This window comes from Astyanax mexicanus, chromosome 25 (genome assembly GCF_023375975.1).
Source record: "Astyanax mexicanus isolate ESR-SI-001 chromosome 25, AstMex3_surface, whole genome shotgun sequence".
Lineage (NCBI taxonomy): Eukaryota > Metazoa > Chordata > Actinopteri > Characiformes > Acestrorhamphidae > Astyanax > Astyanax mexicanus.
In genome coordinates, this window is record NC_064432.1 from 19,857,478 (window position 1) to 19,875,318 (window position 17,841).

Here is a 17,841-nt window from a genome sequence, read left to right on the forward strand (position 1 = left end):
CAAACTATAAAAAAAGACATATTTTTGCTGGCCTGATGGAATCTGATCACAAAAAATGCTTTACGTTTATACTTAAATTAAATCTATTAAATGTGCACAAGATCTGTCTCTGGTCACCTCTGAATAAGGCTTGAGTCACCCAATCACAATCTGATCCCAATATGTAATTAGTGTGTCTACACCTGGCTTTTCTTGGGGAAAAGTGAAATCCAGATGTGATCTGATCAACAAAAAGGATTTTTTTCATCAGTTAGGCCTGTTCACACATGGCATTAACAGCATTTTTGGTGATCAGATCACAGTTGAATTTCACCTCTCCACAAGAAAAGTCAGATATAAACACTCCCAAGTTTCCCTAAAATCTGATTACAAATGGGGATGTTCAGAGATCTTGTCCACATTTAATACAAGTGTAAACAGAATGTGTTTTCTGTGATCAAATTCCATCTGTCAAAAAGAAAATATATACTCTATTATGATGTGTGTGTTTATGTGTGTGTGGTCACCAGCAGATAAGAGCAGTAGAGTTTGCAGTTTAAATAGTTTAAATAGGAATTTGGACAAAGTACAAGGTGTGTGTGTGTGTGTGTCTTACCGCTGGTGTGTAATTGGCGAATGATTTCAGGTCTCGTATGTTGGTGCTAACGAGTCTTCTGGTGCTTTTGATCTGGGTGGTGATATTGTGGTTTGCTGTGTAGGCAACAAGTACACCCGCACTGCAGCACACACACACACACACACACACACACACAGAGAAAAACAAAAATTAATATCAATACAATACAATATATAAACACGCTGAATGTACATATCACATCGTATGTCAAATAAAGCTACTCAGATATTCTGCTTGTACACCCATATGAGAGTAAAGTCAGTATGCAGTAATAGCTTTTAACCACAGGGTGGCACCAATCCAACAATTTTAACTCTCATAGGTTCCCAGTGATGTGCGTGCCATGTGTGTGATTAAAAGGGGAAAGAAACATCGTTTATGTTTTTGTATTTTCTTGACATTTAGAAATAAGTGAAATTTAAAATTCAGAAACAGTACAAAAAATTCCAGTAAAACTGAAACACATCCCAGCACAACCTACATTTACAGATTGCCTTTGGATTTTTTATTTCTGTAAATGAGAAATAATAAGTAAGACTTAATTACAGTAGATACAGTAATCACCAGCGTAATCTGTTTATACCCACACTGCTATGATTTTGGCACAACACCGTTTTTTTTCTTTTTCGCTTTTTTATTGTTTAATATGTGATGGTAGCCTGCTTCAACTTCTTCCTGTAACTAGGCTGAAAGCAGAAGTCTCAAGTCTCCCGGATGTCGCGAATATTAATAACCGCTCCCTGATGCCCGCAGATCAGATAAAATCTCCCAGAATCTAGCATGAACATATTCATGAAGCACAAGCAAAACGGAGAGAGGCTTTTCTACAAAGAGTCAGCCAATCAGTTTTTAGTGTGGGCGGGCAGTGTTTTTTTTTTCCCCTCCTGGACGGGATGCATTCAGGAGCATCATGGCTCCCAGGACCTTTCTCACTAAAACTAAAAATCTTTGCAAATTGTGATGTCTGTAAAAGTGTTTTCACACTGCAATAAAAAAAACGGACCATGGTTCAGCTGATACAGATTACGACCACATCGACTTTTGGTTAGTCCAACCTTTTGATTCAAAAGTCCGGACCAAACAAGAAAGAAATATATATCTAGCATAATAGTGTTGAATTTTGTTTTGGTACCTGTATCAATTTTTCAGACTATTACAATAACTAGGCACAACTGTTCAGGTCAGAAACATCAATAAACACATGTACACTCACTCAGTAGCTAAAATAACTAAAAACACTCTCTCTCTCTGTTTATCTCAGACAAATATTAATGAACACATTAAAGAATGATTCCAAAAATCTGCTCAATGAAAGAAACAGAAACCAATAATAATGAAGCATGAAAGAATGAAAAGCTCAGAGACGGACAGATCAGTCTACAGCTCTATTCACGCAGCTCAGTTCTGTCTGAACCAGCGAAAGTCGATCGAGACTGAAAGACAGACAGGCAGAGCAGCGGGCAGACAGGGCTCAGGGTTGTCCAGCCTTCACAATCGCTCATTGTGGTCAGAAGCTGCTGTCAACACCGTCCAGCACAGAACACAGAGAACGGAGCGGGACCAAAAATACAGCCGGGAATTTCTCTCAGAACTAACTCAGGGCTATCAGTGTCACAAAACTGCACACACAGGTGCTTCTGTGAATTCTGAGTGCAAAGTCACTTTACAACTCTGTGTTTGTGTGTGTGTGGATTAAAGGAACAAAATTTGGTGAGACCAAAAGAGGTGATCTCGTTCTGAATCAGCTAAACCATGGTTTGGTTCATTACCGGTGCAATTCACACCAACTACAGGTAATTGAGGCAGGCTATTATCACCCTTTAAACAACAGAAGAAGAAAAGTACGCTTGTTGTGCCGAACTCTTTATTGGACTCTTTATTGCATGCAGGTGCATCACGCAGCAGTATCAGTACAACAGATTATGCTTGTGATTCCTGTATCTACTGTAACTGTGGATTAACTCTTATTTATACAGAAATAAAAGGAAGTTGCACTAAGATTAGTTTTTTTAGAGGTTTGTCTGCCACCAGCAGTGGGGGACTTTCTTTGCCTACCAGTTCTTTTGTGATAAATAAATGAGCTCACCAAATATTCCACACAGTTGATTTTGGTAATCCCAAACTCTGTTTGTCTCTAAAGCCTTGAATATACTACACAGCGTTTAAAGTGGGATCAGATTATAAACAGGCTGGACATATTACACCACACGACTGTTTTTTGTAGATTGCTATATGAAATCTGAACCAATATAGAGCAGACACCACATGACGGGGCATGATCCATTACATGACCAGATTCCTGACTGAGTTTGTGCCTAAAATTGGCTTAAAAAAAATCAAATGTTTAATTTTCTGCGACTACACGACTTTCACTACGACTGTCAGCTCCAACTGCACCAGAGTCTGCAGACTAGAGAAACTAGCACAGACTCACCACAACTGGAAATCAGGGATAAAAGTTGTGTAGTGTAACTCCTGCTTAATGCTTTTATCCTTGTTTTTCAGCCTGACTTTAATTGACAATGCTCTTGTCCTTATGTTTAACAATGGCAGTTACAGACTCCACCAGTGTTTAAAAGCTTAGAAGCAAATCTAGGGGCCTTATTATACACTACATCAACAGTTTATTTTTATGCCATGAGCTTGCATTGTTTAAATAACAAAGACGTTTATGCATGTATCAATGCCGGATTTCTGGTGTGTTGCTATCTTGGCAATAGAAAACACAGGTGCGCCACTGACTGTTTAGAACCCTGCCAACAGACAACCATCAGACATTAATTGAAGTCTTGAAAATGCCGGTGTTCGTACACCACCACTTGTTACACACATACACACACACAAGGACCCAAACTCACAGGTCATTTTTTTCTGCTCAGAAGTGCAGAAGCACTGCGCCAATAAAATAGCAATCCTCCAAAGTCAGAGCACACCTGGCTCTTAAATGGAATGACAAATGTCACACTGATGATTAATTAAGAGAATACATGCCTTTGGCACCTTTTGAACCGTGCGTTTCCTGTCATTTCGATAGCAAAGATACACTAACATGCCCTAAATCAAGCTACACGGTTGGCAGCTCCTCATAGATAAAGCAATGGAAAACACATGTAAAGCCAAACACATGTGCCAAACATCATGATGTACATGTTATTACATGTTGGATACAAAAAGTATCAAACACGCTTAAATTCTCAAAGCCTGGTCTAGAATGTATTTTTAATCACGTCTTGTTGGTATTTGAGTTGAAATTGTACATATAAACACACATATACACACACACGCACACACAAACACGTTTCACTGTGTCTCACTCACAGATACAGTCACTGTGCTGTAATTGTCCTGGACAGGATTGGATTACGCGGCAGTTCAGCGGTTCAGTGGCACAGATTGTTTTTATCACGCAAAGACTGGACCGAACCGGACAGACAGATGGACAGACAGATAGAGAGACAGACAGAGTGGGACGCAGGGGGAGGATGGATAGACAGAGAGAGTGTAACAAATAGAGAGAAATACAGAGAGAGCAAAGGGGAGGAGTTAAAACAGAGAGAGATAAATGGAGAGGTGGATGGAGGACAGACAGGGGATGATGGGCTAGGGGGCGGGGCATGACCTCCATTCTATTTTAAGTCAGGGATTTAGTGTAACGAACTTTAACCACCAGAAGCCTCAGTCACAAATACGCTCACATTTACACATTTACTGTGTTTATGTAGTATGCGTTCGCACCTGGCTATCTGGCTCTGATTAGGGTGGGATCAAATCCCTCATATGTTGTAAATAAAGCTCTGGAAAAAAATAAGAGAGCACTTAAAAATGATGAGTTTCTTTGATTTTACCAAATTGAATACCTCTGGAATATAATCAAGAGGAAGATAGATGATCACAAGCCATCAAACCAAGCTGAACTGCTTAAATTTTTGCACCAGGAGTAAAGGCATAAAGTTATCCAAAAGCAGTGTGTAAGACTGGTGGAGGAGAACAAGCCAAGATGCATGAAAACTGTGATATTAAAAACCAGGGTTATTCCACCAAATATTGATTTCTGAACTTCTAAAACTCATTCATTACATTCACATATCACAACTTTTTGATATGTTAGTATTGCAGATACATTGCATGCAATAACTTCAGGTTTTCTTTTTGTCTGTCCATATGGACATATAAGAATGTGTTATACAGTGTACACAGAAACCCACGGGTTAATAAACTGCGATTGAAGCCGCATGCTCTCTGTTTCTAAGTGGCGTGTTGTTAGCGTGGGCACTTACGTGATGAAGATAGATGAGGCGATGAGCGAGGCGGTGTAGAAGCCTCGCTGACAGTCTGCGTTTTTACGGTGTCTCTGATGCATCTCACCCCCACAGTTCTCACAGCAGCGGCACATGCAGAAAAAGAAGCCCACCAGCGGCATCAGAATCAGGAACAGAAATCCCAGCACCGCCAGCACGATAAAGCCTATCTCATAGTAAATAGCCTGCAGACAAACAGACAAGAGAAAGTCTTAAATCATCGGAGTAAAATAGCTTTTAGCTTGAAAATGTAAAATATAAGGTAAAAAAAAGTATTAAAGCATGATCAACACCTATTTTAGTCAATATTGCAGCATCAGCTTCTTAGAATTTAGAGTTTTCTACAACTTTTCTACAGTTAACAACTTAAATACTGCAGAAATGTGGGATCACTTAAGTTGATTAAGTCAAACTAACCCAAACTTGGATAGTTAAGGATAAACACTCAATTCATTTGAGTAAGATCAACTTTTCTGCATACTTTTAGTGAAGGTGAATTAACTCAGTTGGGTTAAACTGACTGAATGTAAAAAAAAATCAATTCAGTTTTTAAATGAAGGAGCATTAACCAACTAAAATAATAACCAATTACATAGTTATTTAAAATGTAATGTAATTAGCATTAGCAGCCAATACACTTTAGTCTGATACCCTGTATTGTTACCTCCCTAATTCTGTTAAGGTATAGATTACTTGTGCTTATGGTGCTGATGGTGTTTTTTTAATAAAGTGTATAAATTAAATAAAAGAATTAAGCAAGTGGATTTATTTAAACAAGATCAAAGAGAAGTGTTACCTGTAGTGTTAAAACAACGTTTTCAGGCTGATGTGCAGAACAGCAGTGGAACAGCACAGACACACAGAAACATAAGGTTTAACATAAGAAAAGTATGATAAAATATTATTATAATGTTAAAAAATGACAGTTATTTAGTACAAAGGAAATATTACACACCTTCTGGAGCTCCTCGGGTTTGATTCCTCCCATATTCTGCTGTAAAAGCTTTACAATCAGATCTGCAATAAAACAAAAGGTGGTTTAGCTATCCAATTTTCAATAAATACATGTGAATGCTGCAAAAGTAATAATCTCCCTTCACTTTCAATATCTCAACCAAAGAGATCACCTTGCATTGGCACGCTGGTTATTAACAGACCCAAGTCACAGTTTGAGGAGCACTGTTAGCAACCAAAGACTTACAAAGAAACCTCAACCATCTCATTTCCAACCTCTCTGGTCTAATATGATATTATAAATTAAGATCATTTATTATTTTATATTCTTTATTATTCACACTATTTTTATCAACATAATACTGGAATTGTTATTAGCTATTAACGTCCTTCTTGGTCTGGTACAAACACTTAAGCTGGGGGCCTTATACCCTACTAGCCCATGCCTGACATGTACATATGTATGTATTTGCCAATTAGATCTGTCCAGCTCTCTAATGCATATATACACTATATTGTCAAAAGCATGAAATGTCCAAAATCTGTTGGAATGCTGAAGCTTTAAGAGTTACTTTCACTGGAACTTAAGGACAACCCTATACCATAATCCCTCCTCCACCAAACTTTACACTTGGCACGATTCAGTCAGAGATATCCATCGATTGCCACACAAAGAAAGAAACATGATTCATGATTCTCGATAGAACACATACAGCTGCTTGGCCATCAAAACCCATTCCATTAAGCTCTTTACGCACTGTTCTTGAGCTAGTCTGAAGGCCACATGACGTTTGGAGGTCTAAAGCAATTTCTTCTTCATAATGTTGCAGACATATTTGTGCACTATGCACTTCAGCATCTGCTGACCCCCCCCCACTGTCATTTTACATGGCCTATCATTTTGAGTTGTTGTCGTTCTCAATCACTTACACTTTGTTATAACAACACTGACAGGTTGCATCCCATCACAGTACCATGCTAGAATTCACTGAGCTCCTGAGAGTGACCCATTCTTTCACCAATGTTTGTAGAAGCAGTGTTCATGCCTGAGTGTTTGGTTTTATAAACATGTGTTCATGAAATTGATTGGAACACCAGAATTCAATGATTTAGATCATTTCATATTTCATATTGCAGCAGTTTATATTGTAAGACCGTATCTGAATGCCATAATAATAATCCTTCTTCTGAAATATGCTGCTCAATGCCAGTTTATGCTAACAACTAGTTTCAGATGATTTGAGCTGGTCTCTGGTGGTTAAGGTGGTTGGAAAGCTGGTCATCCAGATGAAAAGAAGCCCTATACTGCAGGAACTAGATGTTTAACCAGCACCAGTATGATACATTTGATGCATCATGATCATGCAGTTTGACTAGCTAAACCATAAACCTCAAACAAAAACATACCATGTACTGGTCAAGAGCTAAGCTGGTCAATCAGATTAACCAGCTTGGGAAATCATTTGTATGTACTATGTAACATGATTTCAGGTCACAAGGTTTCAGTTGTCAGGTCCGAGTATTGGTGTAATGGTAAAGCTGTCTGATGGGGTCTGATGGTCAGTCTGTAAGTGTGTTATATATGAGTGAGTCACTCTGTGTTTAAAACACACTCTTACTCACATATGACCTAACATGACCTACATAAGCAGCCACAACACAGAAACAAAGCTGCTTACCCAGCTGCTAATCCATATGTACTGAATGTCTCATAACCCAGTAAACCCCACAACCTTTCATTAGGCCTACATAATCATACGAACCCCTCCGACGTCTCAATATGCTTTATGCTCTTTCTTTGCGTTGTCATGTGATATCAGGTTTTGCACACGGACCACGATAGCGCCGTCTAAGCACTCTAAAGGACACTGGAGCGAAGAGACACTGACTCTTACTTTGGTTTGGGCCGAAGCCAAATTTCAAAATTCGAATGTACAGTTCACAACCACTGGAGATGAATGAGTATTTGCCCTTGGAAATCCCCTTTGGATTTCATTACAGGCATTTTGACAGTCCAACATTACACTAAGGAGGCCTTAAATTGGCCGAACACATAACACTCATCCAAACACTGCTGCTGTCTCAATAGCTTGTCTTGAAGACACAGATGCTATGCATGATGCAATGCAAAGCCTAACTCTGATTGAAAATGTGCAGGATGCTATTAAACATGCTGTCAAAACTCTACTCCAGGAACTGCCTGAGAATATTTTATAAATGTTCAGTATCATATATCACACTCTCTAATAATTTACTCAAATTTACTACCTTCACAAACGGTCTGCTTGCAGCTGCTTGACAATACAAGCTGTACAGAGCTAGCATAGTAATGTTGTAACTATGTATTTATTGTGTTATTCCAAGAGGGCAATGTTCATTTTTATACTGTTGCCATACGTATATACTGTATACTGTACTGTACATGTATGTGTGTGTGTGTGTGTGTGAACAAGAATGGGACAGAATGGAGTGTATGGAGTGGCATATGGTTAATCCTCTTTAAAGGGTCTGTGCCTGGCAGTTCGGCCATCCCTCCTTTTCTGTTGGTTTCTCACTCTTTCATTGTTAGTTTAAATCTCTCTCTCTCCCTCTCTCTCTCTCTCTCTCCCACTCACTCTCTCGCTCTATAATCCCAAATCCTCCTTTTCTACCTTCCTCCCCACTCCATTATTTTCTCTCACTAATTTAGCCTTATCTCACCTTTCCCCTTTCATCCCTCTTTCTCTTTCGCTCTCACTCAGTATGGGGCTTTAAAGTAGCTTTGCATCGGTTACTAAGGGAAAGGAATAATAGAACTACCAATAGAAGAGTAAACAAACTGCCCGTTTTAGTTCATTCTTATTTACACTTAACATAAATTAAACTAAATAAAGTGGTCAGCATCAGTTTTCCGTTTACTCTCTTTACAAAATGGCTGTTTTTCAGCTTCAAAAGATACGAGATGTACAGGGCTAGGATAGTAATGTACATTTTTTCCTATAGTAGTAATCTGTGGAACTGGAATCTGGATGTGTCTTGCGTTAATGTAGAAATATAAATCAGATCTTTTACATCTCTGGCTGTAAGCGATATGTAGTTTGCTCATTTAGCTTCTGTGTTACTGGCCACGTCGATACACTCCTTTATGCGACAAAGCGAGCAGCTACAAACATACCCACAAAAGAAAAAATTGAGGCTCCATGAGCACCTTGTCGCCTACCAGTGTGAATGCATTGCAGGGTAAGAATCTAAGTTGTAGCACTTGGGTGGAACAGGAACTTTATTAAAAGCGGCTGGTGAACACCAGTTCTATAACTGAAGCATTTAAGGTGAAACAGTAAAAAAAAGGAGCCAGCATGATCGTTCATTCTCCATCTTGCAGCTTTGTGCCTATATGTTTTCTTATAGATTTTATGATACATTTACATTTTTTATCTCACTTTTCTCTCCAATATAGCTATGTCGATAATTCCACACACACCTTTTTTAGCTGTACTCCCTAATCACTAGGGATGCCTCAACACCAGGAGGATGAGGACTAGCAGTAGCACATGCCTCACTAATCACAGCCTCTTTTCGAACTGCTGCTGATGTAGTATTTCCGAGTAGAGTCACAGCGCGCTCTGTGGAAAGCGCAGCGTCTCGGTTCTGATACATCAGCTCACAGACGCAGCCTTGTGCTGATCAACATCAACCTAGAAGTGACATGGGGAAGAAGTGATCTACCCACCCATAGAGAGAGCAAGGCCAATTGTGCCCTCTTGGGGCTCCATCAGCCAATGGCAAGCTGCATGACTGGATAACAAACACACAGTAATACAGAATTGCTGAATTCAATCAAACTCACAACCCAGTGATCAAGAACCCAGTAGAACACACAGTTTACATACAGTACATATTCATTTATCCTCACTGTATAAAGTTATATAAAGTATAAAGTTCCACAGTGTGTATTTCACATGCAGGCATTAGAGATAATATATTTATATCTAAAAGTTAAATAAAGCTTCCTGTTCAAGCTTAGCTTCTAATAGCTTCTATTTGTAAGCAGATATTTACAGCCTACAGGGCCTAAATTTATTGGACAGCTTTGTTACAGCACTGGCTAACAAAAACACTTAAGCATCTCACACGTGCAGTATCAGCACACTAAAGCCTCTCTAAAGAATCACGCTGTTACATCACTCAGGTAAAGAACAGGGTGTTTGTGTCCATTATAAAAAAGGGGTTAACTTTAACTGTGGTTGATAGGGGTGTATCGGTACACAAAATGGTACTCTTTTACACTGTGGTTTGGACCTGAATGATCAGTATGAGTAAAATACAGTGGAAAAAACAAGTGAAAAGAGCCTAAAACCAATGACTAATTCATGCAGAGCTCTGTGAACTTCTCACTGATTCTTACTGTACTTCGTTCAAAACCCTGCAGTGTTGTTCTAAACATGACACAGATGATTATAGTTGATAAGTATTCCTTTCTTCTTTTATATGATGCATATCAGCACAAGTACTGGGACAATTTGTAGAGAAATGAGGGGCGGAATAAACAAGCAGCTGGTTCGATAGGTAGCTTGCTAGATTAGACTCTATGCTAACCGGCCTCAGCGGTACACACCCTCATGGGACAGTGCAGGCAGCCACAAACACACCCAAAAGAGATACATTTGAGGGCGATATTTGGAGCAAAGAGATAAATTTGGGGCGACATTAAGTTGACACTAAGTTGAAGCACATTAATTATTTAAAATGGAGCAGAATAATAAAATAAAAGCGGCTCAAACAACAACAAATAAGCTGGTGTATAATAAGACAGCAGTATTAAAATTGGAAGTGCAACTTTGACAAACTTAACTTAGCAACTACAAAATTAATGGAAGTAACTACTTGACTTTTTAAGATGGACTGAAAGAGTATAAAGAACTTTCAGAGTGCATTACTGTATTTGGCGATTATTGGACAGTATATTACATTACATTACATTACATTACATTTGGCAGACGCTTTTGTCCAAAGCGACTTACAATAGTCAAGTACAAAAGTAATAGAAGTTAAGATAAAACATTTTTAGATAGGGCTTAAAGGAGGTCGAAGGGAAATAAAGGGATAGAGAAGTGAAGGAGAAGTAGTTAGTGTGTTAGAGGTGTTAGGAGACTAAGTGCTCTTCGAAGAGTTCTGTCTTCAGGAGTCTCTTAAAGATAGTGAGAGATTCTCCTGATCTGGTAGTGGAGGGTAGTTTGTTCCACCATTGGGGAACTCTGTATGAGAACAGTCTGGATTGCTTTGTGTGAATGTTTGTTTGGCAAAGCGAGGCGACCTTCATTGGAGGAGCGCAGCGGCCGGAAGGTAACGTAAGTCTTCAGGAGTGAGTGCAGGAAGGAAGGAGCTGTTCTGTCATCACCTTGTAGGCGATTGTAAGAGTTTTGAATTTGATGCGAGCATCAACTGGTAGCCAATGGAGCTCAATGAGCAGTGGGGTGACATGTGCCCGTTTTGGTTGGTTGAAGACCAGACGTGCTGCTGCATTCTGGAGTGTAAAAAGAGACCAAATTGATGTGTTTCTTTGATTTTACCAAATTGAAAACCTCTGGAATATAATCAAGAAGAATATGGATGATCACAAGCCATCAAACCAAGCGGAACTGCTTGAATTTTTGCACCAGTAGTGGCATAAAATTATCCAAAAGCAGTGTGTAAGACTGGTGGAGGAGGAGAACATGCCAAGAAGCATGAAAACTGTGATTAAAAACCAGGGTTAAAACTTTACGAATATGAACTTGTTTTCTTTGCATTATTTGAGACCTGAAAGCTCTGTATCTTTTTTAGTTCAATAAAACAACAATGTTCATTTTATGTTCATATACCTATAAATAGCAAAATCAGAGAAACTGATTCAGAAACTGAAGTGGTCTCTTCATTTTTTCCAGGGCTGCATATTGCATTGTAAGCTCTGTATTAATGATACATCTTGCTGATACAGAGTCCTAATTATTTGAGACGATACATAAGACAGAACACACTGTACTAACATGTTTACCCTGTATTATTTCATACCCGTGTGCTGAACAGGATGGACGCGTGTGTTGTGGACTGTTTGTGTAAGCACTGTGTGTAGGTACAGGGTAGGCACTGTGTTGGCAGCATATGGCACTCAGATTATCAGCTTACCTGATTGGACAGGTGACTCAGAGAGCCCCGCCTAATCGGGCAGATCGGCTAATTGATTAGGCAGCAGGGACTTACCACTGCAATCCTATTCTCCCCTAAACACACACATTTACACACACAAGCTCCATTCTGTAGCTCCATATAAACAACTGCTCCACAAAAAAACACCTGCTTAACCACCTGACCTGAAACCCAGAGAAAACAACTCCATCTGTGATTTAAAAAAAATAAAAATATATACATTGTTATTCACTCTCCTGTCCTTTAACTTTTCCCTTTTATTGTATGAAAAGATAAATCAAAGTGTTACAGGTGCTATTGTAAAAGTTCTACACAACCAAACAACAAAACACACACACAGTAGTCTTGAGAGTCCTAACCACTCAATCATCACTGCCCCTGTGATCCATGTGCAATTTACAACCCACATAGCGTCCATGTTTAACCCCTACTGGTCCCCTCACGAACCCTGATGGGTCACTAACATCCACATGTGGGCCAACATGGACCCTGTGGACAAAATTCATGAGCTACCCACCCCTTTGCCATGCGCAGCTCATACAGACCCCACATGGGCACTTGGTCACTGTTACCAAGGTTGTGGGTTTGATACCAGGGGGGTATTGGTACACTATACTTTTTGGCCCTTGAGCTGCCGTGATGGATTGCTGCCCACTGCTCTGAACACATATAAGTTATAATTACGAGATACTAACTCATCATTTTGAGATACTAACTTATAATTATGAGGAACTATGTCATAGTAATGAGATACTAAGTCATAATTACGAAGAACAAACTCATCGTTATTAGATAAGTCATAACTTTAAGATACTTAATCATAATTATGAGGAACTAAGTAATTATTATGAGATACTAAATCATAATTTTGAGATATTTATAATTATGAATAACTAAGCCATAACAACAAGATACTAGGTCATAATTAGGAGGAACTAACTCATTATTATGAGAAGTCATAACTTTGAGATACTAACTTATAATTATGAGGAACTGAGTCATCATAACGAGATACTCAGTCATAATAATGTCATAATAATGAGATACCTACTGGTACTGGTCATTATTATGAGACAGCAATTCACAATAATGACCAAGTATCTCATTATAATGACTATGCATTTCATAATTATACATTATGACATAGTTTCTCATAATTATAGTTTCTTATTATTATGACTTATAATCTCATTATTATGACTAAGTATTTCATTATTATGATTTACTGGACGACTCTTTCTTTCAGGAACTCTTAGTGGTGTAGCACAGCATAGTCACCAAGGCCTGGAATTGAACCCCAGTCTCCCACATGGAAGCTCACTTGCATGCAGTGGTGTTATCCACTGAACCACACCAACCACTAACCACTAAAATTATCAACATACTTAAAATAAAAAATTCAAACATTGACACAAGTGACAATGAAGTGTAATTACCAGAATTGGAAACAGCATTACTGTTACGGAATTTAAAAATGTCAAATAACAACATTCAAAGAACATCCAGAAAACTTTACAGATTAAACTGTCTAAGAACATTAACTCCCTGCAAAAAAATCCAGTTCAAGACCAGCTGGGCTACCAGAAAAAAATATACTCTATTCTGGTGGGCTATTGATCAGATAGGTATTTTATCAGTAACGTTTAGAAAATGTTCTACTAACCAAAAACTGTAAGCTAGATAAACAATTTTAAAGAGTTTAAATTAACTCTGATACAGTAAGTTATTTGAGTTAGTTGATTTTGCTGTGCACAGCTGCACCACGCCCCCTTCCACATCTGCACTCCCCACTCTACCAGCAGAATGCAAAATCAGAATGCAGCGTGATTGCGTTCACACTGTTATCTTTATTTTGAATCAATTGAATGCTATCAACTAGAATTCGGATCGAACGCTCGCTCACCTTTGGGGAAGGGGTTGGGCTGCACGGCGTACAGCAGAGCGTGCACCATGTGGAACAGCAGACCGATGGGTCCGGGCTCGTAGTACGCGTGCGTCTCGTACACCACGGACGGGACGTAGCCGAAGTCCAGCACCTCAGCCGCGTGCGCCCGGTGCGTGTCCGCGCGCGCAGGGGCTCCGGTGGAGGCGGAATTCTTCTGCTGCTGCTGCCGATCCTCGCGCGCCCAACTGCACGAGCCCCCGCAGTAAAACAGCAGCAGCGCGAGCCGCGTTTTCCACAGCATCGCGAGCGGCTCTTACAGAGGAAGACCCCCCTAAAATAAACCGGATTCAATTAAAGCGAATTGATAAATGAATTAGGAATCCGAACCGGAGCAAAACCTCAGCACAGCTTAGATCAGATCCTCGCGTTCTTTCCCCGAATTCCACATAAAAAACAGGAGGAATAAAAGCTCCAGTATGAATTCAGGCGCGCGCCGGTTCCGCAGGACTCATCCTCCGTTATCTTCCACACTATCTCTCCTCCTTCTGCTGCTCGCGCGCCCAGGATACACCGCCGCTCCTGCTGGAGCGCGTGCGCGGGACTGTAGCCCGTCGAGTGTGTGTGTGTGTGTGTGTGTGTGTGTGTCATCACGCATGCGTAAATACACTATACCACTTTATTTTTAAATAGCATAGTAGTATTAACCTCATCAGACCTGGACTTTCTCCTACCTATGTGGGATTAGTAGTACCTAACAAGTATAAATATAAACTTTGTCTTTATACAGGAAGTTATTTTTGCAAAAAAACAATGCCTGCAATTCACAATTTTTTACGAATAATTTTATTGTAGCTTCCTATTATTACTAAATATTTGTCAAAAAAAGCATGACATATTAAGCCAGCCATGTTATTGTACTACACAAAGTACTGTCTCCAAAAGTGCCCAAATTTAGCATATTTTCACATTTAAGCATATTTTGCCCATTTAAAAATCCCACATTCATTTTTTTTGTTTGTTTCATTAGAAAGCAATAAAGGGGATGGCAGAAATAACCGTTGACTAATCAAGTAATCAGCTAATTAAAAAAAACAGTTAAATTAACTTTCAGACACCAAATAATGCAAAGAAAACAAGATCAATTTCTGAAAGAGTTTAGAGTTCAGAAATCAATTTTTGGTAGAATAATTCTGGTTTTTAATCACAGTTTTCATGCATCTTGGCATGTTCTTCTCCACCAGTCTTACACACTGCTCTTGAATAACTTTATGCCACTCCTGGTGCAAAAATTCAAGCAGTTCAGTTTGGTTTGATGGCTTGTGATCATCCATCTTCCTCTTGATTATATTCCAGAGGATTTCAATTTTGTAAAATCAAGAAAAAACATCTTTAATAAGTGGTCGATTATTTTTTTTCAGAGATGTATATAAACACAAAAGATATTCTAGACTGGGACTTTTTACTGTATATAAAGTATTTGTACTTTATAAACAGAACCTGAATGAACAGCTTATTCACTCGCATACCTGTTCTGTCCAAGTGAGGGTATGGGCTGCCCTTTCCCTCCTCTAAACACAAAGAGCTGTGATCTAATGCACAGACTGAGCCCCTTCGCCCCCGTCCCCCCAGTCCCGCCTGGCTGGGCTCATGTTTCTCTCAGTATAATAAGACTGCATCTGTAACAATCCCCTGACTTAAACACCATTCAGATCGCCCTCTCAGCACAGAGCTGAGCCAGCCGGGCCGGATCAGTCTGCCTTCCATGACTGTAGGAACGGTTTAATCCTCAAGAAATTTGACCTTTCTTGTAAATATGGACATTTTAAATGAGATTACAAATCATAGGAAATAAAAGAAATACTGATTGCAAACAAAATACACATTTACCCATCCTAGATGCCTCCGAGCACAGAGAAGTTAATGCCTCTTCTGGACATGGTTACCATGGTTACGAAGTTTTAAGTGGTGTTTATGAATGTAACTCTGTATTGTAGTGCTTGAAGATTGGCTAAAGTAATCCCTTGCCCATGTGGTCATATTTTATATATCTTTTGCTAAAATAGAGACAGCTTTGCACATCTTGTCTGGATTTTCTCAGGTAGAGTCACCTGGTATTCAGGATTCAGGAACAGCTGTGCTGAACTCGTCAAGAGTTCATTACTTGATTTTTTTTGAGTGCATCAGTTGTAAAGTTGTGAAGAGGTAGAGTTGGTATACAGTGAATATACCTATTTGAGTAATGTTCTAATCCATGTTATGGCAAAAACTACTTGACTAGGTAAAAATAAAAAAATACTTTAAGGAATAAAGGTCAGTAAATCTGAAACATTTCAAGAACTTTGACCAAAGACCATTCAAAACGTTGAAACTGGTTCTCATCAGGACTGCCCCAGGAAAGGAAGAGCAAGAGTTACCTCTGTAGCACAGGATAAGATCATCAGAGTTACCAGCCTCAGAAAATGCAGGTTTACAGCACCCCAGATAAAAACACTTGAGAGAATTTTTGTTTGTTTAACACTTTTAAGTTACTGCATGATTTCTTATGTGTTCCTTCATAGTCTGGATAAAAATAAAAAAAAACATTGAATGAGAAGGTGTGTTTAAACTTTTGGTACTGTTCATTAATTGGACCTCCTGGGTTTAAAGGAGAAGGTGGGGGGTCAAGGCCTTAATGCTACCTCCTTGAAATTAGTTTTTGCAGGGTGTCTGTCTGGTGTCGTCTGAGGGATGGAGATCACAAGCTTAGGCTTGTGCTTGTACGTCTTTATGTTTCAGGGCTGAAGGTGCAGCATTGGACGTTGCTGTTTTTACAAAAGAGATGCATGCATCTCAGTTTCACCATTTAACTTTTGACACAGTATGATATGAACATACATATGGATAAAGTGCAGAATGTTAGATTTAACCTAATAAACTCTTTGTGTGTAGTTCATGAATAGCTATCTAACCATCCACACATCTGCTTCTTTCTGCTTCTTTCAGATCAGGGTCGCAGTGGGTTCAGAATCTACCCGGAATCATTTGGCACGAGGCAGGAATACACACCCTGGACAAGGTACCAGTCCATCACACTACCTACTATTTTGGATTGGACCAAACAAGGTAGGTGTAAAATCCTTTCTTAGGTGTAATAAAAGTTAAAGGGCACATGTACCACTTTTTGTATGTATTATTTATGCTTGTTTTATGCTTTAAAGACAAAGTAATCTTTAATTTTAACATGGCCAACCTCTCAAGATCCCTTCAAATTAAACAGGCTGGTCCCATCAGGGGTGACACATTTTTAAACACCTAATTTTACCTACAAAAGTGACTTAATTCAATTACTATTTTAGAGACAGTTCAGACAATTTATCACCAACAATGAGTTCATGGGAGTTCATGCATTTTACTTATTTTTTGATGAATACGCCACTGTTACTCAAAGTAAATAAGGCAATTCTTACTCCTAATGTTTCACTGTTTAATTGAACATGCATTTAACTTGGCCTAGGGTTCATTTTGAGGGCGCATATTGAAAAAAAAAAATAGGTTTCAGCAAAAGCTGGATATTGTGAAATGGCAGTGGGCCTGACGATTCCTTCTCCAGGTTTACTTGCATGCGGTGAGTTTTAGAGGTAGGTGTATTCTCCTTTCAATCATGTAAAATTTATTATTTTATGAAGCAATAGAAACAGCACTGTATGGACTAATATTTTATGTTAAATGTGGGGGGGGGGGGGGGGCGGGGGCACATGGTGGGTAAGATCCATCTGTGATCAATGAGTCTGGGTCCACTGCAGCCTCAGCTTTCTGTTCTTGGCAGACAGAAATGGAACCCGATGTGGGTCTTCTGCTGGCACACTTTAATTTGACAGAGATAGGCTGTCCAAAACGCTTGTAATGCTTTGAAAGTACTACATAACCTCATATTTAAAAAAGAA

The 17,841-nt window shown here is 39.2% G+C and overlaps 2 protein-coding genes across 15 annotated transcripts in view; one reads left to right on the top strand and one right to left on the bottom strand.

The window, feature by feature from the left end:
- prom1b (prominin 1 b) overlaps positions 1 to 14,524 on the bottom strand; it is a 37,153-nt gene extending 22,629 nt beyond the window's left edge. For all 14 annotated transcript variants that reach the window (XM_022681991.2, XM_049472618.1, XM_049472616.1 and 11 more), the window contains exons 1-5: positions 13,937 to 14,524; positions 5,870 to 5,931; positions 5,711 to 5,737; positions 4,894 to 5,099; positions 596 to 716 (exon numbers count right to left, since the gene is read on the bottom strand). In XM_022681991.2, coding sequence (XP_022537712.2) covers positions 596 to 716; positions 4,894 to 5,099; positions 5,711 to 5,737; positions 5,870 to 5,931; positions 13,937 to 14,219 — 699 coding nt within the window. In that variant the 5' untranslated portion in view covers positions 14,220 to 14,524. The remainder of the gene's footprint in view (positions 1 to 595; positions 717 to 4,893; positions 5,100 to 5,710; positions 5,738 to 5,869; positions 5,932 to 13,936) is intronic.
- Positions 14,525 to 16,995: 2,471 nt separating this feature from the next.
- Positions 16,996 to 17,841, top strand: part of gtf2e2 (general transcription factor IIE, polypeptide 2, beta) — an 80,466-nt gene continuing 79,620 nt past the window's right edge. The window contains exon 1 of the mRNA XM_049472622.1: positions 16,996 to 17,020. The gene's annotated coding sequence lies outside the window, so the exon portion shown is untranslated. The remainder of the gene's footprint in view (positions 17,021 to 17,841) is intronic.